Source organism: Aulostomus chinensis, chromosome 9, assembly GCF_037954235.1.
Source record: "Aulostomus chinensis isolate RoL2024-O1b breed Wild chromosome 9, RoL_Achi_v1.0, whole genome shotgun sequence".
Classification (NCBI taxonomy): domain Eukaryota; kingdom Metazoa; phylum Chordata; class Actinopteri; order Syngnathiformes; family Aulostomidae; genus Aulostomus; species Aulostomus chinensis.
This window is the reverse complement of record NC_141328.1, coordinates 1,247,149-1,273,868: the sequence shown is the minus strand read 5'-3', so window position 1 is coordinate 1,273,868 and position 26,720 is coordinate 1,247,149. Positions and strand designations below refer to the sequence as shown.

The window sequence follows — 26,720 nt, the reverse complement described above, 5'->3', positions numbered from 1 at the left end:
AGTTTCTTGATGAGCCGAAAAAAAAATCCTGCTCTGAAGGCGAATCGACTCTGCAGTAAAAGAGTTTGATGTGCGTTGTGATGTCATTTCCTGTTTGCCCCTCAAGAAGAAGAAGACGAAGAAGAAGAGGCAGCAGCAGCAGGATGTTAAAGTTCATTCAAACATTTTTAATGGTGATAAAACACAAATTATTGCACCTCACACAGGCCTCCTCATTGCCATGGCAACACTGGCGCACGTCCGCCCCCCTCGGGCATGAAAATCCAACGTGTACCAGAAACTGTGACATCACAGCATCAGAACCTGATCTGATCTGCCGGACACGGAACATTTGACAACACAAACTCAGATTTTTCTTTCCGAGCAGAAGTTTTTCGAATGTTCTGATCGAACGGCATCAACATGCCAACATTCCACCTTGAGCGACTTCCTGTCTGGCTTGAACACAACAACCAAACCTGAGTGCGTTCAAACACGCGTGTTTCCAGGATTTTCTCTCTCATGTCAGCTGAGGAACAAACGTGTTCCTGAACATCAGCTGATGTTCTTCCAATATGAATCATAAGGGTTCAGAATGTACTTCAGTGAGACAGTAAATATACTGCATGTACAGTCGACTTATATACTCGTCATACATACTCAGAGCTTCATTAAACACGTGAGCAGCATCGTTTCCACGACAACGATGCCTCAAAAAGATAAAATATTTCAGGTATGAAAGGTCTCAGGTGTGTGAGCGGCCAATATCAGCCATCAACTCTGATCCTCCGCCGCTTCCGTGTTTTTGTTCTGCTGAAAAAATCAAAGTGTTCAGGCAAAGTTATTTCAGATAAAAATGTCCGTAAAACCTCCTTTCTTCCATTTTGCGCTCAAATTTGCTTCTTTGACTAAACTTGGTGGAACCTTCTTGCCGAGGCTGTGGCAGGTCACATGTTCAGGGAATGAAACGACAACCTTCTGACCAAGATGATGGTGACCTCGCCTAAAAAATAAAACTTTGGTTTTGTCTGATTTGGTTATGGTGCAGTCGCAGGAGGACGCAGATGCTGTTGGCCTCAACTACGTTTCCCACAAAGCACCAATGCTGCTGGCTGCAGTATCCATGGCAACAGACTCAATAGTCCAATCACGTTTTCCAGAGAAGAAAACCACAGGAACGACTCCATCCCCTCCTCTTCCTCACCTCCCCCTTTCCTCCTCGTCTCCGCCTCCTCTCAGCTCCATGGAGGTATCTCCTCTCCAAACTTGGCGAAGTGGGCGGAGTTTTTAGCCTCAAACAGAATCTGAGCAGCGAAAGCACAAACAAGAGTCTGAGTACCAACGTTCCACTGAGGTTATGACATCTGTTAGCATGTAAACCAACGCCCCTGATCACATGACCTCCCAGGTGGAGGGCCTTTAATCACTCTAAGACTTCCTGGTTTGTGCTGTTTCAAAAAGGCTGAATCCGTTTACAAGTCCTGTTCACGCTGTAGCAGGGCGACGGGGCGCCATTACCCCTCACTGACAAACCATGTGACACTCAAACCTCATCTATTGCCATGGCAACTTGCTCTTCCTACTCGATGAGATATTTAATCACCTCCGTTAGTAACACAGCCTCACCTGACCTCAGCTGACCTGCCTCAGTCTTCTTATGGCGCCTGGGGCAGTTAGCAGCTACCTTAGCAGCAGGAACACTATCAATGACATCATGTTGCAGGTGACCCGTTACCTGGTTGTGAACGTAGGCCTCGCATGCGTAACACCAGACTGAGAGATCGCAGAAGCTCAGAACCAGCGGATGCTCCGCCACCACGCCGTGGATCACCATGTGCTCGTTGATGTAGCGGCCACAGAACACCTGAGACACGTGACATCAGCAGCACGAATGACACATTCAACAAGTGATACCATGGCAGCATCCACTCAGAGTTTATCAACGGGTGGGACATGACATCATCAGCGGGGTGAGTCAGGTCACCTGGTAGCAGGTGAGACAGATCCAGTTCTCAGCTCCAGAACCACAGTCCTGACATGGCAGGAAGATATCAATGCCTGAGGGTGGGAGGGGCTTCACAGCGTCCAGGTGAGGACACCAGGACAGAGGATCCACCACAAACATGGCGGCCTGAGGACAGACGGACCCGTTAGACCCATGAGTCGTCACAGCTGTCAAAATAAGTGAAAGGACATAAACAGAGTTTCACACCCCGTCGAGCTGAGCGCCGCACATCAGCTCCAGCGCTCCCAGAGGCTTCGACCAACCACAAGCTCCCTCCTCCTCTGGCTCCACCCCTGCTCCTGTAGCTGCCTCACCACCAGGGGCAGCCATTTCTGGTGTGACCTGGACGGGATAATGAGAATAAGTGGAACAAGAGGCGAATCATCTTCAGGAACAGGAAAACAGGAAGTGATGTGTTCTTGCCATCTGAACCTGTGCGGTCTCTGCTGATTGGCTCTCCTCTGGTGGGACTTTACTAGACACCGCCTCCCCTTTGCCCTCACAAGTGAGCTTCACTGGACAGTCATGGCTCTTTGGACTGGCCACACCCACTGGACTTGACACAGCGGGAGTTTTATTGGCTGAGTTGTGACTGATGCTCAGACTGACCAATCCCTGAGTGAGCTGCTCCAGGCTGCGGTCCGCCTGATTGGACAAAACACAACAAGGTGAGGAGTGTGAGGTGTGTCACTAAAGTTTCAGTCTGAGTTGGCGTCTTACTGTCATGTCCTCCTGTCCTGTAGGGGGCAGCGGTGGTTTGTCTATGCTGCTCTGCCCCGACTTCCTGCTTTTCCCTTTTGAACCAGGTTTCCCAGGATTCTTGGGGGACAGCAAGGCTGCTCGGACCGACTCTGGGACTGAGGGAAAGGTCAGGAGGTCATCAGGATCAAATACAAACCAAACATTTTTTATCAGGTGAAAGAGTCTTGGGCCACTGAGCTTCTCAGGACTTGGTTTACTCAGGTGAAGAACTCAGACGAAAATCTGTCTCCTAACACCTGCGGCGGGTTCTTACAGAACCCCCGGACGCTGAAGCCCGATCACTGCAGAACTCAGAAGGTCTGAGGTTTAAAGTGGTGCCAGATCTGGTCAGTTGCCTTTCTTCATAAGCCAACATGGCTGCCACAGACATCCAGTTCTGACCCAGAAGAAGAGGTCAAAGCAGTTGGCAGAACGGCTCCATGTGAACGTGCAGACACAGAGGCGAGCGGTTAGCGGCCAACCAGCAGCATCCATGTGATGATGATATCAAGACAATTCTAAACAGAAAGAGCGTCCTCGTCCCATCGCTCAGCTCATGAGAACACATAAAATCTGCCACAGACCGTTTATCCTCAGCGACCTCCAGTAGCGAGCGTGGTGCTGGATGACCTCATTGATGGTGGTTATGGCACTGTGGTGAGGCGGCGGTAAGGGTGTGACTAAGGAGGGAGGCGGGTCTCCGAGCAACACACTTGTGCAAATCGCCATGGAATCAGAGATGGATGACAAGTTGTAGCCTCCCTGCAGACAACATGACATCGCACCTTTAGGCTCCGCCCCATCATTGAAAACTCTTTACATCTCACCTCACCTCCAGTATCAGCAAGACCCGCCCCCCAGCTAATGACATCAGCAGGTGAGTGAGGTGGGCGTATCCCTCCGGAGTCACCAGGTAGCCACCCAGCGGATCCCCTCGTGCTGCATCAAATCCGGCCGACACCAGAACCAGACCGGGGTTAAACTGTGAAGAACCGACCAATCACATGACTCTGACATTGACCACCAATGAAGCATGTGTGTGATTTTACCTCAGTCGCGATCGGCATGACGACATGGTGGAAGGCAGCGAGGTAGTCGGAGTCACCCATCCTGCCATTGTTCCATGCCACATTGACGTTGAACCCCGCCCCCTTGGCCACTCCCACCCTGTCAGCAGCAGCCTCCTCTGACGATGGGAAGAATATCCCGTTGTCATAGCGATGGAGGGAGATGTAGAGGACACTGGAGACAAAGGTGTCAGGTGAAGTTCATCAACCCTGACCTGTCAGGTGAAGTTCGTGACTTCATTTGAGCTCCCAGACACGCCCCCAACGCCACTTTGTCACTGGTTGCATTCAGGATGTGTAGCAGAACAAGTACACAACTCCTGGGATCAGACTGACACTGACGTGTTCCACACACAGTGAGAACACCCCTGATGTTAGCACGCAGTAGCAACTCAGCTACAGTTCTACTAAGGGTTCAATCGGGGGTTCTCACTTGCCAATCTCGGAACATTAAAAATACCAAATTAATCATCGGTGTTGTTTCTCAACACACGTAATATTTTTATATCAGATAACAAACTTGCACCTGTCGTCATCCTCGAACATGTGCTGTGTCCCGTTGCCATGGTGAACATCCCAGTCCAGGATAAGGACTCGCATGGAGGGACAGATTTTCTGGGCGTGGCGAGCAGCGAGCGCCGCAGAGTTGAAGAAACAGAACCCACAGGCAACATCTCTCTCAGCGTGATGACCAGGAGGCCGAACGATGGCAACGCCATTACTCACCTGATCCGAGAAAGAGAGGTGTCGTTACAATCTCGGCTTCCAGGAAATATGATTTCTGCTGTGAAACCCATGATACATAATGTCACCTGACCCTGGTCCTCAGAGACCTGACATGAGCCTGGTCCTCAGAGACATGACCCTGGTCCTCAGAGACCTGACATAACCCTGGTCCTCAGAGACATGACCCTGGTCCTCAGAGACCTGACATGACCCTGGTCCTCAGAGACATGACCCTGGTCCTCAGAGACCTGACATAACCCTGGTCCTCAGAGACATGACATGACCCTGGTCCTCAGAGACCTGACATGACCCTGGTCCTCAGAGACATGACCCTGGTCCTCAGAGACATGACCCTGGTCCTCAGAGACCTGACATGACCCTGGTCCTCAGAGACCTGACATAACCCTGGTCCTCAGAGACCTGACATGACCCTGGTCCTCAGAGACATGACCCTGGTCCTCAGAGACATGACCCTGGTCCTCAGAGACCTGACATAACCCTGGTCCTCAGAGACATGACCCTGGTCCTCAGAGACATGACATGACCCTGGTCCTCAGAGACCTGACATGACCCTGGTCCTCAGAGACCTGACATAACCCTGGTCCTCAGAGACATGACATAACCCTGGTCCTCAGAGACATGACATGACACTGGTCCTCAGAGACATGACCCTGGTCCTCAGAGACATGACCCTGGTCCTCAGAGACATGACATGACCCTGGTCCTCAGAGACATGCCCTGGTCCTCAGAGACCTGACATGACCCTGGTCCTCAGAGACATGACCTCGGCACTATCATTGAGGTTTTCCAAAGGAGTGAACAGCTAATTTCTGGTAATGTGAAGTTGAGTGTGAGTGTGTGTGTGAGAGAGAGAGAGAGACAGAGAGAGAGAGAGAGAGAGAGAGAGAGAGAGAGAGAGAGAGAGAGAGAGAGAGAGAGAGAGAGACCTCTCCAGTCAGTATCTTCTCCACAGCGTTGAAGCAGCTCCCAGCAGCCAGCAGCGCTGACTGGAAGCTCTGGTTGTTGATGTAGATGGAGTTAAACTCCTGTGCCAGTTTGTGTAGCTCTCTGGGCTTCATTCCTGCAGAGGCTTTAATCTGCTGGATGTGTTGCACACTATGGGCACGCACACGCACACGCACACACACACACACACACACACACACACACACACACACACACACACACACACACACACACGAGAGAAGATTCTCTGCTAGCGTTACCAGTTCATCCTCCATCTTTCATGTGGTGTCCCTCAAAGCTCGTTCGTGGTTCCCATTCTTTTTTGATAGGGTTTCGTAGGTTCCGAATCATGAACATGAAACATGTATTATGATGACTTTCAATGACGTCTCTGAACTTGGTCACACAACAATCCTAGAACACCAGAAGTTTCCTGCTGTCAAAGATATGAACAAGTCCTTGTTTGTTTGTTTGTCACGTTTTGGTGACCCGCTGGTTTACACTTCCACAGGGAACAGGACACGTTTGGGACATAGAGGAGTTCAGAACCATCACATGTCCTCAAAGCCAAATTATTCACAAGTACCACATCTCATTTCATTGATGAGCTGCTTCACCTTCCCGTCAGGCCCGGGGACACCAGGTCCTACAGAAAAGAGTGGATCGCACAATCCTACAGTACACAACCAGTGTGTGTGTACCTGTGACACGTGGCGAGCTCCTCCTCGGTGGCGAGGCGAGCTGGAATCCGCAGGCAACGGTCCACCAATCCCAGCTGCTGATGTTTGGAGAAGATCTTGAAGATCCTCTGCGGTTGTTCAGGATGATGCCTACAAACAGCCAATCAGATCACAGCATCGTTCTGTCACATGATCCCAAGAACACAGACCACCACACACCTGTCCCACATATTCAGATGCTCCATCATCCTCTCATCGTACACCAGGCCTGTGGTCCTGGCAACAGACAGGGCGGGACTTATTGTCTGTGAGCTCTCCTCATTGGTTGCTGCTCTGATGGCATCACCCTCAGCCCATCGGCGTCCGTCTGCATTGGAAGAGAAGTTGATGATCTACAACAGCAGGAGCCTCAAAAGAATGACTTGACTCTTGTACATCAACAGAACCAGAGGACGGGTGGTTCAAGGTGAGTGTGAACAACATCTGGAGACATGATGAAACGCCAGTGTGTGTGTGTGTGTGTGTGTGTGTGTCATACTCAGCACTCTCATGGAGCTCCAGTGTGGATAAAGAGCAGCAATGGTCTGAGAGATGGACTGCAGGGCGCTGAGAGACACAGACATCAAGCTGTCATTCACTATATCCCATCATGCACTGCTGCAGCTGCTCTGCTACACATCAGCGTTAAGGAGCCCTGGTCTGATTCGTCCACTCACTGAGCTAAAGCTCTTAAAATAGCTGAAATCCATGTTTATGTATACACATACACACAAGATCACATGACTACATGTGTTGTGGGCGGGGCAATAACACATAAAATTCATGTAAAAAACACAAATAAACCACCAATGCATAAATGCCCAGTCTGAGCACAACACCTCAAGACAGAAAACACTTTGTGATAACTGTTGTTCATACTCAAAATGAAGTGAATGACAGGTACCTGTCACATGGAGCTGTGGGCGGAGTCAGTGGAGGACAGGCTCCTCCCAGCAGGGCACTGACACAGGCTGCAGCGGCCTCGGCCGTCAACTGCAAGTTGTAACCTCCCTGCGCGCGCGCACACACACACACACACACACACACACTTTATCATAGTGTTTAGAGTTATGGATGCTGGTGTCCCCCATGATGGCACTGAGATACTGAATCAGGCGCCATGGAGGCGTCAGCTGATCAAACCATGAAGCTGATTGAGTTTTTTACCTCCAGACAAAGAACCAGTCGACCTTCAGCTAAACTCATCAACATGTGGGTCAGAACCTGGAAGCACTGAGGACTCACGGACATCTCTCCCTGTACGCACACACACAAAATCACTGAGGAGTCAGTTTCAGCTTATCATCAATGCGTGTGTGTGTGTGTGTGTGTGTGTGTGTGTGCAGTCACCACTGGGGGGTGTCAGGGTGTCCTGATAATTGCTGAGACAAAGGTTGAGGCCACAGGAAGATGGCAGCGTGGAAAAACTCACAGACGTAGTTTCTCCTTCAGTAAATATTAAGGAATGTGTTGTGTTGTCTAAGCACTCTCACTGTCATGTGCGACGCCAACGAGGGAACTGACTTCTTCCTTCATGGACGGGACTCAGCGGAACCACAGGACCAGGAAACAGATCCGTGCTTAACGGACGTGACCAAGCCAACTTAAGGTGATATTAATAACTGTGACACGTGGCGCCTTTGACTCCAGGAGATACGGCGGAGGCGTTATGATGTGTGTGAGTGGGGCTGCAGGTTGTGTTGATGGTTTTGTGCGTCAGTGCTGGAGCTGATCTCAGGGATGTTTCACCTTTGGATCTCCAAGAGCAGCGTCAAAGCCAGCTGAGACCAGAACCAGCTGAGGCTGAAACTGAACACACACACACACACACACACACACACACACACACACACACACACACACACACACACACACACACACACACACACACACCAGTAACAATGGAATTTCAGTCATTATTGGTCATCCTTACTGTTGATGATAAAGTGGTAATTGTTGATTTTGGACCACGTTTCACGCTCTATAAACACCGGTCAATAATGTGAGGAAGCCCTGAGAGGCCAACCTCTGGAGAACCATTTTCTCTTTGTCCTCTCATGTTCTAAGCGTGACATCAGTTTTACAAGAGCAGGCCAGACGGATGACATCATGCCTCCGCCTTGGAAAAATGTCCCCACTGTTCACATGGATCAGACCCCCAGAATGGCCACTCAGGGCTTCCATAGCAATGACAGGAACCATCCACAGAGCATTTCTGGACAGGAGACCTGAACTGTTTGCAGGTTCACGGGGTCCTGACAGGCACGGAAGAATCAACGAGTGTGTGTGTTACCTCATGGGCAATGGGTAGCAGCAGTTGTTGGAATGCAGCGATGTAATCAGCATCCGTCATCGCCGTCTGACCCCAGAAGAAAAAGAACACACATGAGGAAGATTGGCCTCAACGCCGTTATCTGTGATTTCCATAAGTCAGTGACATTGTTAGAGTGCTGCCTAAAGACGCCATGTGATGCGTTGTGGGAGGGAACTCTTTTCTCCTGAACACCTCATTGGTTCCATCTTTAATTCCCTGACATTTGTGCACCATCAGGTGCCACAGCGGCACCTCCAGCTTGCTCGCTGTGATGTGGACCGTTTGGGTGAAGCATCATCAGACCCAGCTGAGTCACGTCTTTTCTCATGGATATGTGAAAGAAATGTCCTCACAAGTTTGGAAAACAGGTTATAGCAGAGGCGAGGCTTTAGCTCACTCTATTGTGTTTCAGCTACTCGCTTTTTCACTACGCCTGCATTTTAGCATCGAGTCTTCATCTTACAGGCCGACAGACCAACCACAGCAAGCTGGGGTTTGGGGAGGCGGCCTTACAGAGACGGCAGCTGAAGCTGAGTGTTCAGACAGACGATCCAATAATCGAGTGTTTCTGACCACGAACAGGAGGACGGGCAGGATGAGACGGAGGTCACCTGGTTCCAGGGCAGGTTGATGTTCCGGCCCTCAGCTGCTCCACTGCCCACAAACTGACTGTCAGATTCTGGCAGGTGAGGCCAGAAAGATCCCTGCTCAAACCTGTGGACACTGAAGTACAGGACACTGACACACACACACACACACACACACACACACACACACACACACACACACACACACAGTCAGCTTCACTCACTTGTTGTGTGTGAGTCAATGTGACATAGGAGGAGGAGTCACCTGGGTTCTTCCTGAAACAGGTACTGGATTCCTTGACCGTGATGAATATCCCAGTCCACAATCAAGACTCTGACACACACACACACAGACTTTAACTTTTTATTGGCACATGCAAAAATGGCAGAACACTTCTAGTTCTATCAGTGAGGTCATGAATGTAACTCATTGAACACACACACACACACACACACACACACACACACACACACACACACACACACACCAACCTGCTGACAGAGTGTTTGGTTTGAGCGTACAAAGCTGCGATCGCCACGTTGTTGAAAACACAGAAACCGTTGGGCTGGTTAGCCTGAGCGTGATGACCTGGCGGCCTGAGAGATGGAGCGCATTGTCATCAGAGTAGCAAACGTGTGTGATGTTCAAACCTCATCAGGCAGGAGGAGAACTACAGTGAGCGGTTCCTCTGGTTCCAGAGAAACAACTACACATACCAAGTTCATCATCCAGAAGTTTCACAAAGAATCTACTAGACTTGAGATGGACAAATTTACGAGCTGCTGAGGAGCACCTGAACGCACCACTGCTGACATTACCTGATGACAGCAAATCCATTCCTAAGCTCAGAGGTCATGACCTTATCAACCAGCTGCAAGACAGAACCCACCGCTAACGCTGCCACATGGAAGGACTCCTGCAGGACACACACACACACACACACACACACACACACACACTTCTTTATATTATTTTTTAAATTTTCACATTATCCTGTGTTGATTGTTGATAACTGTGCCTGCATGCGTGTGTGTGTGTGTGTGTGTGTGTGTGTGCCTGCTCTTACAGGATGCAGGTACACTGAGTCGTAGGTGTCAGACAGACTCCGGAGGTCACTCTCGGACATCGTCTGGGTCGACTTCATCAGACTGATGTAACATTTCCTGACACACAAAGAGATGCAGATCAAAACATGTCCCGCACAACTGGCGTCCTGGCGGTGGGAGAGACATCAGCAGACGCTGTCTCTGGCAGACTCACATGTGAGCAAGTAGCAGCTCTTCATCTGTGGCTTCTCTGGGCTAAAACACACACACACACACACACACACACACACACACACACACACACACGCACACCAAGGTCAGTCAGTGATTAGACTTCAAGTGTGGTGGCTCCTGTGAGTTTAACGACCAGCAAGACTCTCCAGGGTGAGACCCGCTGCAGCGTGCAGGTTCTCTCGCTCTTTCTTGCGTCACTTTCAAATATTCAGTGACTTCTCTGACCGTGAAGTCGAGAGTTGTAGTTTCGCCAAACGCAGCCATGCAGCTGAAAGTCTGTGTGTGATTTTGCCTTTCAAGAGCTCAGTGACAGCTTAGAGTCCTGAGCTCACCAGCACGTTTTTCAACCAGCAAAGAGAAGCCTTGTTAGCCTTCAGCCTCCGTTAGCTTCCAGCTCCACGTACGTGGCCGACTCTTCCTGCAATCAAAGGAGAAATGCAGGAGGGAGGAACATCTTTGTCTCCTATCAATGAGGACTTGAAAGGTCAAATACACCTTCAGGTGGATTATTGCTAGAAGTTCCGCTTAGCAGTGCTTTCATCCCTTTTCCATGAAAACCTAAAAATAGGTCCAAAAAAATAAAAAGTAAAACAGAAGCTGCAAACAGCGTTGAACGGACTCTTCAAACAGTTCCACTTTAACCCCCCCCCCCCACTCCTTCCCTCCTTTTCATGTCCCTACCATTAACTCCCGAGGAGGAAATCACGTGTGTTCTGGGTCCAAAATTGGCGCAAAGTCGTACTTTCAAGTCCATATTGCAGACTCCTTGTTGGATTGAGGTCAGCTGTCGTGTGTGATTGGCAGGCCTTGATAAGACGAATCATTGAGTTTTGGTTCTATGTCTCTATGACAGTCCTACAGGCCGTGGCGCCCCTTTTTAGATACCTAGGTGGCGCTCTGGGAGTGAATTTTTATATTTCATCAAATTCTTCACCAGACCTGATGTGTGTGCCAAACTTGGTGAGTTTTTGTTTAGGGGGTCAAACTGAGGTGTAAAGTGGTGGAATAATAAGAAAATAAGAAAGAAAGACAGAAAGAAAGAAAGAGAAACAGAGCAGATACAACAGGGTCTCCGCCCCCTTTGGGCTCAGCCCTGATAAACAGAATGTTTCTACTTCAACGCCATCTGACCTCCACTCGGATGCAGAGGGACAGCAGCTCTCGTCTCTCCAGCTCCTTCATGATGGCCGTCACTCTGTCTGGACTCTCTGGGTGACTGGAACACAGCAGTCAATCAGTAACTCACCTGTCAATCATCACCTGCCTCCAACACATCTGTTAATCATAATCCGTCAATCTGTCCCTGATCCGTCCGGTGCACCTCTCAGGCTCAGCCGCTCTGGCCTTCACCGGAATATTGAAGCGGCTCGAGAAGGATCAGGTGCTGGCGAGCGAGCAGGTGAGGTTACCTGGCGTCCCACAGGTTCTTGTGATGCGTGAAGGTCTCAGAGTAAACCAGACCGGTTCCGCTGGCAGCCGCCCTGCTGGACAGGTCCTGCACACAGGAAATTAATCCATTAGCAAGTTCCCTCACATTCTCTGTTCTTTATTAACGTGTTCCCTCGCGTTCTTCATTACCATGTTCCCTCACGTTCTCCATTCCCGTGTTCCCTCACGTTCTCCATTCCCGTGTTCCCTCACGTTCTCCATTACCATGTTCACTCACGTTCTCCATTCCCGTGTTCCCTCACGTTCTCCATTACCGTGTTCACTCACGTTCCTAATTACCGTGTTCCCTCACGTTCTCCATTACCGTGTTCCCTCACGTTCTCCATTCCCGTGTTCCCTCACGTTCTCCATTACCATGTTCACTCACGTTCTCCATTCCCGTGTTCCCTCACGTTCTCCATTACCATGTTCACTCACGTTCTCCATTACCGTGTTCCCTCACGTTCTCCATTACCGTGTTCCCTCACGTTCTCCATTCCCGTGTTCCCTCACGTTCTCCATTACCATGTTCACTCACGTTCCTAATTACCGTGTTCCCTCACGTTCTCCATTACCGTGTTCCCTCACGTTCTCCATTACCGTGTTCCCTCACGTTCCTAATTACCGTGTTCCCTCACGTTCTCCATTACCGTGTTCCCTCACGTTCTTAATTACCGTGTTCCCTCACATTCTTCATTACCGTGTTCCCTCATGTTCTACGTTCATTACCGTGTTCCCTCGTTCTCCATTCCCGTTCCCTCACGTTCTTCATTACCATGTTCCCCTCCCGTTCTACGTTCTTCATTACCGTGTTCCCTCGCATTCTCCATTACCGTGTTCCCTCACGTACTTCATTACCGTGTTCCCTCATGTTCCCTCTGCATGGTTCCAGCTCACATCTTTATTCTCATCAGTTCTATTCTGATGAAGGACAGAAATATCAATTTAAACGCCTGACAGGACAGAAGCTGCACCGCCATGTTCCCTCATGTTCTTCATGACCATGTTCCCTCATGTTCTGCATACCATGTTCCCTCATGTTCTTCATGACCATGTTCCCTCATGTTCTGCAAACCATGTTCCCTCATGTTCTGCATACCATGTTCCCTCATGTTCTTCATGACCACGTTCCCTCATGTTCTTCATGACCACGATCCCTCATGTTCTTCATGACCACGTTCCCTCATGTTCTTCATGACCACGTTCCCTCATGTTCTGCATACCATGTTCCCTCATGTTCTTCATGACCACGATCCCTCATGTTCTTCATGACCACATTCCCTCATGTTCTTCATGACCATGTTCCCTCATGTTCTTCATACCATGTTCCCTCATGTTCTTCATGACCATGTTCTTCATGACCATGTTCCCTCATGTTCCTCATGACCATGTTCCCTCATGTTCCTCATGACCATGTTCCCTCATGTTCTTCATACCATGTTCCCTCATGTTCTGCATTACCATGTTCCCTCATGTTCTTCATGACCATGTTCTTCATACCATGTTCCCTCATGTTCTTCATGACCATGTTCCCTCATGTTCCTCATGACCATGTTCCCTCATGTTCCTCATGAAAGTGTTCCCTCATGTTCTTCATGACCATGTTCCCTCATGTTCTTCATACCATGTTCCCTCATGTTCTTCATTACCACGTTCCACCGCTACAGCAGAGGGTAACAGGGGCTCTCAGTACCTTTGCCCCCTCCAGGGTAAAAGTACATGTATTTACACCATACAGGCAGAGTACTGGCTGGATCCATGTGCAGCACTGGAACCATCAGGATGGAAGAGTCTGGCCACACCCATTAGGACTCAACACTTCCATGTCACCATTTTAGCCAAACCATGTTGCGTCTTTTCAACCAGAAGCAAGTGACCATATTTGGGCACACAGAGACGAAAGCCCTGACAAATCTATGCGACTCTGAATGGGAACAAAACCTACAAAATTAACATCCTGCTGTACTGAGGAATGTTTGAGTATCTTCACAGGCTCCGCCCACATCTTTGGCACCTTGGGATGGTCAGCTGACCCGTGACCTCAGAGCAACTCACCAACTCTTGCAGTTTCCCGATCAGCTCCTCATCTCGACTCCTCTCCATCCTTCCTCTCCTCTTCACCTCCTGCAGGCTGCTTGATTCTTTCCTTATCATGTCACCCTCGCTGCCCCCCTGCGCGCGCACACGCACACACACGCACACACAAACACACACACACACATTGGGTCTTCTATTGTGGAGGACAGCTGAGCTCTGTCAAATATTCATCTCTCAGCCTGAAACCGAGGCCGAAGCAGCGGGGGTCAAAGGTCAGCACAGACGCACAACTCAGATTTAACTCTTCACGGTGAAAACAGCAGGAGGCAGCAGACCTGCTCATCATGGTGTGAAACACTGCGTCACATGACTGTATACAAGATGGCTGTGTGTCTGACCTGAGGCGACAGACGAGGAGATCTCCGAAGGGACTTCCGTCCAGGCCCGGGAGGATCCAATCCAGACGACATCTCTGACTCACCTGAAGGACACAAACACGTCAGACCGACACGATCCATCATCATCATCATCACAAGAGGGACTTGCTGCTTTTCTTCGCAGAAAATCTTGAGCCGCCGCTGATCATACGTGAGGGGCGGAGCCACTGACCTGCTGTTTCCTGACATCATCACAAACATTAAAGTATGGATGCCAAACAACCACCTGGCACGAAGGGACGGGGGACAGAAGCCCGAACTCCTCTAAGGGTTCAGGTGTCCCTCAGGTGCCCTGGTGACCCTGAGGTGACCTCTGATCAAGATCTGAAATGTGATGGACAAACAAGCCGTGGTGAAAAGTTGTCTTCTCCAACTAGAAACACGGCCAAACTCAGATCAGTTCTCTCCCTCGCTACCAGCGCCGTGATGACCTCCAGCAACCAGGTGCTCAGGTATCAGACGCCTCTGTCCTGATGACAGGAGGAGAACTTGTAACCCCTACACTGGCGTCCCTTCAGCAGCCACCTGTCAGGCACAGGACAGCGTTCAAGCTTTTTATTTGTATTTCAGGCGCTGCATGGAACTCTGAGCTGCTCAAACCAGTGCTCTGACTGGTCCCTGGTCTCAGCTACGAGGAACCAGGAACCAATCAGATGCTGCTCCTCTGTCACCACCTGCGAGGCCGATCTTCAAACTTCTCTGTTCTCCCAGGTGTTGAAGTGTATCAGGTGCGTCTCAGGTGTGTCCTATTGTCTTTGGTGAGCCCTTCCTTTGTAAATGTGAGTCACTGGTTCTGCACTCTGGTCCACCTCAGCTGTTGTGAACTGTCCTTCATAAATAACTTTGATGTGATCTGAAACAACAACGGCGTCCGTCCTCAAGACCCGTCAAACTGCCTGGTTAGCACATGTTACAGATACGGGTGTGTCTGTGTGAGAGAGAGAGTGTCTGTGTGAGAGAGAGAGTGTCTGTGTGTGAGAGACAGAGTGTGTCTGTGTGTGAGAGAGAGAGTGTGTCTGTGTGTGAGAGAGAGTGTCTGTGTGTGAGAGAGAGAGTGTCTGTGTGTGAGAGTGTCTGTGTGAGAGAGAGAGAGAGAGTGTCTGTGTGAGAGAGAGAGAGTGTCTGTGTGTGAGAGAGAGTGTGTCTGTGTGTGAGAGAGAGTGTGTCTGTGTGAGAGTGTGTCTGTGTGTGAGAGAGAGTGTGTCTGTGTGTGAGAGAGAGAGTGTGTCTGTGTGTGAGAGAGAGTGTCTGTGTGTGAGAGAGAGAGTGTCTGTGTGTGAGAGAGAGAGTGTCTGTGTGTGAGAGTCTGTGAGAGAGAGAGTGTCTGTGTGTGAGAGAGAGTGTGTCTGTGTGTGAGAGAGTGTGTCTGTGTGAGAGAGTGTCTGTGTGTGTGAGAGAGTGTCTGTGTGTGTGAGAGTGTGTCTGTGTGAGAGAGAGAGAGAGAGAGAGCGAGTGTCTGTGTGCGAGAGAGCGAGAGTGTGTGAGTGTCTGTGAGAAAGAGTGTGTGAGTGTGTGTATGTGGGAGAGAGCAAAAGAGTGTGTGAGTGAGACAGAAACATCCCTCCCAGTTACTATTTCCAGTTCTTTCATGGCTTCATTTCAAAGTTCTACAAAGGTTCTAAGTCCACGTGGACTGACAACTGTAATTATCTATGGAAGGACACAAGGGTCAGCAGCAGCAGGCCACTGGAACCACGTGATCAGGGTCACACAGTTTTAACCATTTCCGCGACTTCCACTGACGTCATCATGTCGTTTATGATTACAGGTAGCAGTTGACATGGTCGTTGTTGACACCGTGTCATCTCGAGCTACTACGGGGACCGGAGTCCCGGTGCAGACCACTCGTCTCCAGGAGCACGGAGCTCGTGATGCTCGGTAGAACCCTTTCACGTCACAACAAATCGGTTCCAACACCCGCTGGCTGCCTGCGGTGATGAGCCCCGGCTAGCTCAGTTAGCGACTAACACGTTAGCGCCAAAGCTAGCTGAGCTGGAGGACCCGCATAACACAGATGACAGTCGCCGCTCGGAGCTGCGGGACTTCCGGACCAACAGTCCGACCACAATCGCGGACTTACCGCCTTTCTGTGATCGCGTCCCGCCGCCGCTGGCGCCAACCAGCCAATAAACCGTCGCACCCACACTACGTCATGGCGCAGGCGGGCTCCATATGATGATGTCACGCCAAATATTTACAGTTTAATCATCCCTCCATCTTCTCCTGTTGAGGGTGGTGGGGGTGGAGCCTATCCCAGCAGCCTTCCCCCTGGACAGGTCACCAGTCCATGGCAGGGCCAACACATAGAGACAGACAACCATTGGCTCTCCCAGCCACGCCTACGGTCAATTTAGAGTCTGGATTAACCTGGTCCCTCTTGATGTCTTTGGACTGTGGAGGAAGCTGGAGTACCAGAGAGAACCCAGCAGGAACAGGGAGAACATGGAGACTCACACAGAAAGACCCCGTGCTGCAGCCGGGGCTCCACCCACAACCTTCTTGCTGGGGGCCACACTGAGGACCACTGCTCCACCCTGCTGCCTTTACAGTTTATTTTCTAATGAAAAACTTCACATTAGCAAGAGACGCCCCCCCCCCCCACTCATCACTGGTGGCATCTTTAAAGACAATTGAGTTTTAGATATGTTTATTGTCATTGTTATTATTATCAATATTACTATTGTTGTTGTTACTCTTCAGAAGTGTACATGCTTGCTAATGGAACTCATTTTGTCCTGTGTACAGGCTGGTACTACATGTACCAGGTTATCTGGTGTGTCAGGTGTGTCGGGGTGAGGAGCTCAGGAGCTTCAGGTGCTGATTAACCAGAGCAATGTCTGAGAAACATGAGGCTTCGTTCCGCTAGTGTCTCAAATACTGTCGGACCAACAAAGCAGCAAGACGAGGGTCAATACTGGTTCAGCAGCTCTAAGCTGGTCTGAGCTGGAGGACCAGAGGCGCTGAGCAGCCATGCAGAGGGGGCCACTTTCTGATGGACAGCAAAGCTAACGGTTGCTAACGAACAATAGCAGTAGCTCAAGCTAGCAACTTTAGCCTCTGACAAGTTCATGTTGTTGTTAGTGTGTGACATTCTGACTGACTAATACAGAGAACACTAGAACATCGAACTTTTATCCCACATTTGAAATTAAAACTTCAAAACCATTAATCTTTGTCATCGTAATTCTCTTTTCATCATATATTTTTGTGTTTTGTGTGGACCTCAGGAATTGTAGCTCTTATCTGGGTGAAAGCTAAATGGAATCCTAATAAACTAAACTATTACATGATAATAAATGCTTCTCCTGGTACATGCAGTTTGTCTGTACATACTATCAATACTTAATATTAACATTTGATAACCATATTACTTTTAAATGAAGAAAAATGTTCAGGAGAACAGAGACGAAGGTTGTAAATCTTTTTGTTGACCTTAGAAGTCATCTTTGCCAAGAAGAGATACTGTTTGTTATTGTTATTTGAATGAAATATCCACATCTATGTCACATTACTCAATGGATCCTGTCTTTGATCAATAATAATTCTTATATTTAAAATAAATTTGTGACTGCGAATTTAACATTTTTATTTCATACTTCCTATAAAAAAAGGACAATGTCAGAAATGATTAAATTTCAGAGTTTAATGATAAAACAATATGGTCAGACAACAACAGTAGAAAACAGCTGATAGAAAAAAACAACACCTGGATAAAAACTAGCTGCGAGTAATGTTTTGGTTTGTTCCTTGTCTGAACGGACGACCTGTGACATCACAAACCATAATCAGACTCCGCCCACAACACAAGGCTCTTTTTGTCAGACAGTTAAAGGGCTGAGCTCCTCTCAGCCGGACCTCCGTCACAGAGCTGACGGTTCATTCAATGGTTCTGAATTGTAGTTGAGTGGAAGACGGATTCAAGCTGGAGTCTAGACATCAATCATCTTTGTCATTCCTTTCATGTAATTAAAGTTTGCTGCATAATTGTGAGATAAAAACTCCAGATGATGAAATCTTTTCTGAAAAATCATGAGATGAAGTTCTCAATTTTAAATCTGCTTGTTTCCCACAATGCACCTGTGACCACAACCAGAATGACTCAAACACACTCAAGACACTGATCACCTGTCTGTCTACCAGTCTGTCTACCTGTCTATCTACCTGTCCTTGGCTGAGCGCAGGTCGGTGGTGATTGGGTCGTGCTGGATGGTTTGATGCAGCATCAGAGCCAATAAACCGGCACGATTGGTCATCGCCGTCCTCAGATTCCTCTCCTGCTCAAACAGCTCGTCCAGTTTGTACCACTAACACACAGAGAGACGGACAGATGGGTGGAGACAGATGGACAGATAGGTGGAGACAGATGGACAGATGGGTGGAGACAGATGGACAGATAGGTGGAGACAGATGGACAGATGGGTAGAGACAGATGGACAGATGGGTGGAGACAAATGGACAGATGGGTGGAGACAGGTAGTTACCTTCATAATCCTTATTTGTGTCCTTGAAAGCCAAAACTGTAAAAACTACATTGTCCATAACACACTGAGTGGTGGTGTGCGGTGATGAGCGGTGGTGTGCGGTAGTGTGCGGTGATGTGCGGTGATGAGCGGTGGTGTGCGGTGGTGAGCGGTGGTGAGCGGTGGTGTGCGGTGGTGTGCGGTGGTGAGCGGTGGTGAGCGGTGGTGAGCGGTGGTGTGCGGTGGTGAGCGGTGGTGAGCGGTGGTGTGCGGTGGTGAGCGGTGGTGTGCGGTGGTGAGCGGTGGTGTGCGGTGGTGTGCGGTGGTGAGCGGTGGTGTGCGGTGGTGTGCGGTGGTGAGCGGTGGTGTGCGGTGGTGAGCGGTGGTGAGCGGTGGTGAGCGGTGGTGTGCGGTGGTTTGTTTTCTGTCTCCGTTTTTGAACCAGGTGAATCCAGTTCGTGTTGGACCTTTTTAAGCTCTGACTTTTCCCAACACTTTAGTTGTCTGTCTTGGCGTTAGCATGTTTGCTATTAAAGTAACAGTTCTAACAAATCTGGACCAACAGCTGGCGGCAGGAGCTGGCGGGCTGCATTCAGGAGCTCTACATCTCAGACCACCGGCGTTCTGACTCATCTAAAATGGCTCTGCCGTTGCTAATTGATGTCAATAAAGTTAAGAGGTCAGTACCACTCTGACTCTCTCGAGGTCGACCTCCGCACGGCGAAGTTTCTCCCAGCAATAATGTTTGTTACACTTCCTCTTCGAGACCCGACAGAAGTCGCCGGTGGGCTCAAAGACGTCTTTCACCAGAGGACAACCACACACCTCGTCAGCTGGCACCTGGAAGACACAGAGACACACACTCGTTCACCAGGCGTTAATCTGACCACAGCTCAGGTGTGTTTAGGGATGACTGTTTCATTTCATTTCATGACTTGATTGACAGGCATCAGCACTAGTTGGTTAGCTGACATGAGTCCCATCTTTGTGTTATTTTCAGTATTCACTTCATGACTTCAGTTAGAGCTCCAACCATCTTCCTCTCACTGGAAGGAGAGAACATCCCTCCTCCCAGCCATGAGTAGGGACTCACCTTCCCATGAGACATTGCAACAACCCACCTGGGACTACACTGGTCGTCTGGTCGACTCCTACTGATGTGTTGTCATCACTGGAGGAACACTGCGATGTGTTGTACAAACTCAAAATGCTACAACACACCCAGAGAGGTGAGGTGGGGGGGGGGTGTCAACATGCTGCCCCAGGGAAGGTCACTACCTGGGCAGGACCACCTGCAGACCAGCATGACTACATGGTCCCATCAGCCTGCGTTGGGCGGTCCCAGCTGAGGGTGTCATGTGAGGAGATGCCACGATGTCGAGGTGCTGGACTGAAGATGTGACGGTAGCGCCACGGCCAGTCCTACTAATCAATCTGGAGATGAAGATGGAGGATACATGAATCTGCGAGCAGAGTGACAGACGCAGAGACGTAGCTGACCAGCACAGTGAGCGACAGAGCTGCGGCGCCAGCAGAGCTGCAAAAATGATTGCCAAAGGTAACACCGTGGGGGGGCTCAAGATCCACCGGTGGGGAAGAAGCAGAACGCAATGGTTTGCGAGAAGGAGGTCACGTCAGGACAGGATGACCCGCACAGTCACTGAGTAAAGCTCAGCATTTACAAACCCACCACCAGAAAGAAGTCCAGACCCCACCCAGCCCCCCCGCCAGCAGCAGGGCAGAGGACAGTGGAAACATGAGCGCCTGAACCCATGACAGAGCGAGGGAGCATCATCCATCCTCTAGAAGGACCGAAGGTGTGGAGAGGAAACAGCACGGGGGGCGGAGACATTCAGGGTCAAGGAACCGTCACTGGTCCAGGAGACAGCAGGACGCACAAGACTTGTGAGGGACAGAAAGCAACAGAGACCACAGAGGCGGAGGCTCATGTCAGCGCCGTCTCTGACACGCTCAAACATACGAAGAGCATATCAGGATGAGGAGAACGTCAGCAGCAGTTAAACACAGAACCGTACCTTCGGATCTCTGGAATGTTCCGGACACAAAACCTGCAGCCGCTTGCAGTAGGTTTTACTCTGAGGGTTGTAGACGTCGCAGAACAGCCGGGTGGCGCTGAGACACACGAGAACACAAGACATCTTCAGAACATTCACACGAGTTTTGAACGTCTGTGAGGAAAAAAGTTCATGACAACAGTCTCAGAAAAGTCTGCTGATGTGTGTTGATCAGCTCAGATGTCAGCGGCGTCTCCCTGCTGTCAGACAGGCTGCACGCTTTGAGGCATCGGAGCAAACCATTCACATCAAAGCTGCCCACCCAACGAGAGTTTTCTGTAACTGTAACATTCAGCTCATCTCAGAGACTTCAGAATTTTCTGGCGTGAAACTGAAACTGTTTGCTAACAAGTTAAAAGCAACACGTCACTGAAAAAAGTGGCATTTTGCCTTTCAAGAAGATGTAGATCATAACTGCCGAAAACATTCTGGAGAGTTCAGCTGCTGTTAGCAAGCTAAACGTGCGTTCCTGCTGCGAAGAAGGGGCGGAGGGAGAAGCAGCTTCGTTCACTCCACGCCTCTGTGAGCAGTTGAAAGGCAAAATACACTTCTGGGTGACGTTTGACTAAAAAACACAACCAGTCCAACGTTTCCTCGTAACCATGACCTGCAGAAAGTTCTAACAGAAGCTCATTTATAATCCGTCACATTCCTGCAGAGCTTCTCTAAGCAGCCACAGATGTTTTAGACAGTTCTCAAAGCAAAGAAAGAGACTTTCTCAAAGCAAAATCAGAAGGACGTTGGACTCCAGAGAGGCTGAGTGGTGCTCTCACCCCTCGATGCGTGTGGGATACATGGAGCCAAAGGACGTCTGGCTCTCGTACTGTGGACGCACAAACACAGACACAACTCTGATTAGCTTCATATTATTAGCATTAATATTATTACCAATATTTCCTAAACTTTTAACTGACCTGAGTACAGATGACAGCTGTAGTTAATGCAGAGGCCATCCAAACATTCTTACGCACACACAATAAAGTGATTCAAGGTTTATCACCCTCCTAGCTCACCTTCAGCTAATCAATAATTAATGATCAAAACAGATCAGACATCTTTTCACTTTACTGCCGATGAAAGACGTCAAACTGTAAGTGAGAGCTGATTGGCTCACTGGTGTGTTCCAATCTCACTGACTTGGTCAGCTGACCTTAGCATAGCATCTTTCCATGTGCCGCAGCGCCACCTTGGGGTTGATGGGATGACTGCAGGAAACACAGAAGATCTGCAGATCCGTGTCATCACCCTCACCTTCTGTCACCTGGAGACAGACAGACAGGTCAGAGAGACAGACGCTCCCTCTTCAGAGAACCATTCTGTGTGTCCATACGTCACCTCCTCGTCCTGCTGGACCTGATGCTGCTTGGAGTTGGCAATGATGCCTTCCAGCTCGTGGAACCGTTTCTCCATGAGAGTGAGGCGGAGCCTGGCCGCCTGCTGCTCCTTCCTGATTCGCTCCAGCTGTCTCCGCCCCATCTCCTCGGCTACACAGGGACTCTGCTGCCACTGCTGGATCCTCTGAGGGAGGATCTCGTAGATCCGACTAGAGGGCACGAACAAATAAGACCGCAATGACACATTAAACGCCAAGAACTGGTGTGTTCAGGTGTGTTACAGGTGTTATGGGATGCTCAGGTATGGTTCAGGTTTGTTTAGGTGTGTTAAGGCTGTGTTGCATGTCTGCTCAAGTATGTTACAGGTGTGTTTCAGATGTGCTACAGGTGTGTTTCAGATGTGCTACAGGTGTGTTTCAGATGTGCTACAGGTGTGTTTCAGATGTGCTACAGGTGTGTTTCAGATGTGCTACAGGTGTGTTTCAGGTGACAGGATGTGCATGAGGCTCACTTGGCAGCGAGCTTCATGCCGCAGTCTTCGGAACAGTATTTGGAGTTAACCCTCGCTGGTTCGATGCAGCCGGGACCAAGACACTGACGCACAGCCCCACCTAGGTCCTTAGCTCCGCCCTCTCCTCCTCCTCGCTCGCTGTGCCGAATGCGTTCCCTGTGACGCTGCTTCACTTTGTGACGCCGCAGCTTCACCTCCTCTTTGGGGGCAGAGACTGATTTCTGTAGAAGGTTACATCATTGCTGATGTCACCAGTGACTTCATCGACCCTGTGCTACTTAAGACTGCCCTCACCTTCTTCTCCGTCTTCTTCTCTCGCCTCTTCACATGTTTCACCTTCACCGCCTTCTTCCTCATAGAGTCCGACTGAGTGTCTTCTTCATCGCTGTGCCACACCTGCACAGAAGGACACATCACACTTCAGGAAGTCCCACTTCTGACAGCTGATTAGTCAGAAAACCTCACTTGCACACTGACCAAGTCTCTGTATCCGGCAGCTTTGTACTGCTCATAGAGTTCCAGCTCACTCTCGCTGAAGGCTCCATCCTCCTCGTCTTCCTCCTCTGTTTGATTTCCCGCCCCTCTCGCCATGAGACCCCGCCCCCTGCTACCACTTCCACTCAGCTCTTCGTCTCTGACACGAAGCATCTTCTGTTTCACAGAGAAAGAACCAAGGACATCAACTATCACAAATGACCTGAGACTTCAGTCAGGTAGATGAAGACACGCCCAAGTAGATAAAGACACGCCCAGGTAGATGAAGACACGCCCAAGTAGATAAAGACACGCCCAGGTAGATGAAGACACGCCCAGGTAGATGAAGACACGCCCAAGTAGATAAAGACACGCCCAGGTAGATGAAGACACGCCCAGGTAGATGAAGACACGCCCAGGTAGATGAAGACACGCCCGGGTAGATGAAGACACGCCCAGGTAGATGAAGACACGCCCAGGTAGATGAAGACACGCCCAGGTAGATGAAGACACGCCCAGGTAGATGAAGACACGCCCAGGTAGATGAAGACACGCCCAGGTACATTTACGTTCTATGGTGAACACGCGACAGCAACCTGAGAACACACATGATGAGAGCCAGGAGGGCGTCGCAGCTCCACCACTCACCCGGGCTCGGACCTCACACTGCCGCAGTCGACACTTCTGGCGGATTTTGTTGGGACCTCCGAACTTCTTCATGTCTTTGCAGAAGTCACACTGAGCACAGTCCTCTGTCCTCAAGCAGGCGTCGCACTCGCCACACATGCGGGCGGAACGCTTGATCTGTCGGGTCACGTTTCATAAATAAACAGAGGGAATATGAGGATGAGTCCTGCATACAGACAGGAAGACCTGGACATGTTAAACAGCACTGACAGAGAATTATCATCATTACTAGGATTATTATTATTATTATTATTACTTTTTATTATTTATATAATAATAATATTAATTATTATTATTATTATTATTATTAATATTATTAAATAATTATTATACTCAATTGTTCAGAGAGCACCGAGGCACTGAACCTTTGTCCTGTGGTAGACTCAGTCTGAGGGTCCCAGACCCAGCACTTAGTGACTATGCAGCACTAACTGGGTTGTGTCATGTTGTATGTTTGTCAAAAAAAAAAGGGAGGGGGGGCGACACTTCTTCTGCCACTAGATGGCAGCACCTGTGACCAAATCACTACTGAAGCACTTCTGCGCTACTATGGACTTCTCCTTCAGTCTGAATTCTTGCTCGTGTTGAACGTCGACAAAAGCGTCCGCTAAATGAAACTGTAGAATTGTAGGATTATTACTATTATTATTACTACTGTTACCATTATCACTGTTGTTATTATTAGTTAGTTAGTTCTGGGGATCGAACCTGTGACCCTCAAGCTTGCTTTGTTAAACTTTGGGCCATCAGCTGGCTGTTAAAAAGGACCGTTGCCTAGTTACCTGGGAGCCACGCCTCCTGTCAGACTTGGGCAGGGGGGTGGACCTTCCATCTCTGTCGAGTTTGTCCTCCCTCTCAGTGTCGGTGTCATTTTCCTTGGTCTTCTTCAAACGATATTTAATCTCTAGTGACGAGTTTTTGTCTGTAGAGAACACGAGACCACTAACTGCTAACACGCTACACGCCAACATATGACCTGCTCTCACCGGTACGGCATCAGCGTAATGTAAACATGGTATCGGTTCAGAACTCATGCATTGTTTGTATTTTCAACAACTTCCAGGAGGATTTTAAGAGTTGGACGTGTCCTTCTGATGTCCAGGTGACAGCAGGTGGAGGCAAGGAACACTGACCTCTGCAGGACGGGCAGAACCACACCCTGATGGATTTAGCAGCTTTCTCTGACACGCCAACGCAGCTGCCGTGGAACCACTCCGTGCAGCTGTCACAGCCTCTGGTGGACAGAAGACCAGACCACATAGAACCGCAGATCCATGGAACCACAGGAAGAATAGAAGGATAGAGATATAGAACCACAGAAAGAGCAGAAGAACCACAGGACCATTGAAAGAATGAGAGAACTTTAGAATAACAGCTCAATGTAAAGAACCATAGATAGACCTTGAGAACCATGGACAGTAACATAGACCTCCAGATAAAACCATGGAACTAAAGAACCATAGGAACACGGATCAACTGAAAGATAGAACCACGGATAGCATAACAGAACCACAGATAGAACCATTGAACAGACCGATAAAAATATAGAACCATGGATATTCTGCAAACCTTAGAGTGAACCACAGATAGAACCACAGAACACCCGATAGAGCCGTAGACAGGACCGCAGGTAGAACCATTGAACAGATCAACAGAAATATAGAACCATAGAAAAATCTCAGAACCAAAAGTAGAACCACAGATGGAGGCTTAGAAACATAGACGGAACCACAAATGGAACCCCAGAACAGATCATGAGAACGATAGAACCAGAGACCGAGTCCCAGTGCCATAGAAGGAATGGAACCAGAGAACCGGACCAGGAGAACGTCCTACATCATGAAGCAGTTGATGTCCGGCTTCCGACAGACACAGTACACGGGAGCGTGGGGGGTTGCCATGGCAACGTCTGTTCCGCCTCCCTCCTCTTCTTCGTCTGGTTGGCGCTCTGCTGCTTCCTCTTCCTCCTCAAACACAACAGACACCACACATGAGACCAGGTCCAGACCGCAACAGGTCCCTGAGAACAGGACCACGGTGGACCGGGTCCAGACCGCAACAGGTCCCTGAGACCAGGACCACGGTGGACCGGGTCCAGATCGGAACAGGTCCATAGGTCCACATCAGACCTGCTGATCGACTAGGCGAGATCCTTCATGATCAATTAAGAAGTAACGGAACGGGTTCCCGGGGCCAGCAGTTCTACAGCTGACCGCGAGGAGCTCGATGCGGGTCTCGGTGCGTCTTCTCGGTGATGCTGCGGATCCAGCTGCTGCCCCGCATCAGTCCTGCACGTCGCGTGTGTGTGCGTGTGTGTTTGTGCGTGAGCGTTCAGCACGTGACTCACCATCGTCACGCGCTCACCGGCGAACACCAGGGGTCCGCTTCAGGCGTCGCGAGCGCTCCAGGATCCCTCCGCGGATTCATCGGGTTTGAAACATCCGCAGCCTCTTTGTTTCCGCTCCATCTTCTTCTCCTCCTCCCTCAGGGCGCGAGGCACCAGCGACACCAGCAGGCCGCCGGCCGAAACGCGCGCTCTCGAACTGGCCACGGTGTTGCCATGGCAGCGCGCTCCCGTGTCCGCCGGACTCTGATTGGCTGGCGGCGGGTCTGCTGCTCCACACCTGGAAGGTCACCGTCATTCACCGGTGTTTATCGTAGCTGTCTTGTGGTTTTGTGTTCTTTTATTTCTGCCAATTCCTGCTAGTTTTTCTGAATTTATTTTCCTGTTAAAAATAATGTCAATCAAACCCACGTGAACGCAGACCACTGAGGGGGAGGAGCGTGACTGGTGCTGAGAAACAACACACGCGCGCGCGCACACACACGCGCACACACACACACACGCGCACACACACACACACCAAGAGCAGTGAGACACACAACCACGAC

The 26,720-nt window shown here is 49.7% G+C and overlaps 2 protein-coding genes across 8 annotated transcripts; both read right to left on the bottom strand.

Annotated features, from left to right (window-relative positions):
* Window positions 1-152: 152 nt before the first annotated feature.
* Window positions 153-16,548, bottom strand: hdac6 (histone deacetylase 6). 3 transcript variants are annotated; one of them, XM_086212970.1, is made up of 29 exons: window positions 16,368-16,548; window positions 14,249-14,331; window positions 13,869-13,985; window positions 11,795-11,880; window positions 11,517-11,601; window positions 10,366-10,406; window positions 10,172-10,268; window positions 9,924-10,021; window positions 9,597-9,701; window positions 9,370-9,438; window positions 9,129-9,255; window positions 8,497-8,562; window positions 7,953-8,012; window positions 7,371-7,460; window positions 7,108-7,214; window positions 6,703-6,770; window positions 6,426-6,531; window positions 6,186-6,314; window positions 5,466-5,634; window positions 4,319-4,518; window positions 3,775-3,967; window positions 3,558-3,707; window positions 3,310-3,487; window positions 2,705-2,841; window positions 2,408-2,629; window positions 2,192-2,326; window positions 1,964-2,110; window positions 1,715-1,843; window positions 153-1,283 (listed from the first exon to the last, which is right to left on the bottom strand). In XM_086212970.1, exons 2-29 carry the CDS (start codon window positions 14,318-14,320, stop codon window positions 1,215-1,217), a joined length of 3,252 nt encoding a protein of 1,083 aa, XP_086069096.1. In that variant the 5' UTR covers window positions 14,321-14,331; window positions 16,368-16,548; the 3' UTR covers window positions 153-1,214. The 3 variants fall into 3 exon arrangements, with proteins under 3 accessions (XP_086069096.1, XP_086069094.1, XP_086069095.1); XM_086212968.1 differs by having other exon boundaries at window positions 6,384-6,531; window positions 16,368-16,547; XM_086212969.1 differs by having other exon boundaries at window positions 2,417-2,629; window positions 6,384-6,531; window positions 16,368-16,545.
* A 1,381-nt stretch (window positions 16,549-17,929) lies between these two features.
* Window positions 17,930-26,327, bottom strand: cxxc1a (CXXC finger protein 1a). 5 transcript variants are annotated; one of them, XM_086212961.1, is made up of 14 exons: window positions 26,176-26,327; window positions 25,665-25,795; window positions 24,962-25,062; window positions 24,611-24,750; window positions 23,790-23,945; window positions 23,145-23,318; window positions 22,962-23,063; window positions 22,668-22,888; window positions 22,158-22,365; window positions 21,973-22,083; window positions 21,596-21,645; window positions 20,784-20,880; window positions 19,435-19,587; window positions 17,930-18,591 (listed from the first exon to the last, which is right to left on the bottom strand). In XM_086212961.1, exons 1-14 carry the CDS (start codon window positions 26,176-26,178, stop codon window positions 18,445-18,447), a joined length of 1,794 nt encoding a protein of 597 aa, XP_086069087.1. In that variant the 5' UTR covers window positions 26,179-26,327; the 3' UTR covers window positions 17,930-18,444. The 5 variants fall into 5 exon arrangements, 3 of the variants coding, with proteins under 3 accessions (XP_086069087.1, XP_086069088.1, XP_086069086.1); XM_086212962.1 differs by having other exon boundaries at window positions 25,665-25,792; XM_086212960.1 differs by having other exon boundaries at window positions 24,962-25,795.
* Window positions 26,328-26,720: the final 393 nt, after the last annotated feature.

Excerpts from the sequence above, each read along its gene's own strand:
- hdac6 (XM_086212968.1), bottom strand. The coding sequence starts at position 14,320 with ATGTCGTCTGGATTGGATCCTCCCGGGCCTGGACGGAAGTCCCTTCGG. Across the intron at positions 13,986-14,248 it reads CTCCTCGTCTGTCGCCTCAG|GGGGGCAGCGAGGGTGACAT; the intron begins GTCAGACACACA and ends GTGCGCGCGCAG. Across the intron at positions 11,602-11,794 it reads AAGAACCTGTGGGACGCCAG|TCACCCAGAGAGTCCAGACA; the intron begins GTAACCTCACCT and ends GCTGTGTTCCAG.
- cxxc1a (XM_086212960.1), bottom strand. The coding sequence starts at position 25,253 with ATGTTACTGTCCATGGTTCTCAAGGTCTATCTATGGTTCTTTACATTG. Across the intron at positions 23,064-23,144 it reads CTGCCGGATACAGAGACTTG|GTGTGGCACAGCGATGAAGA; the intron begins GTCAGTGTGCAA and ends CCTTCTGTGCAG. Across the intron at positions 22,366-22,667 it reads GGCATGAAGCTCGCTGCCAA|TCGGATCTACGAGATCCTCC; the intron begins GTGAGCCTCATG and ends CGTGCCCTCTAG.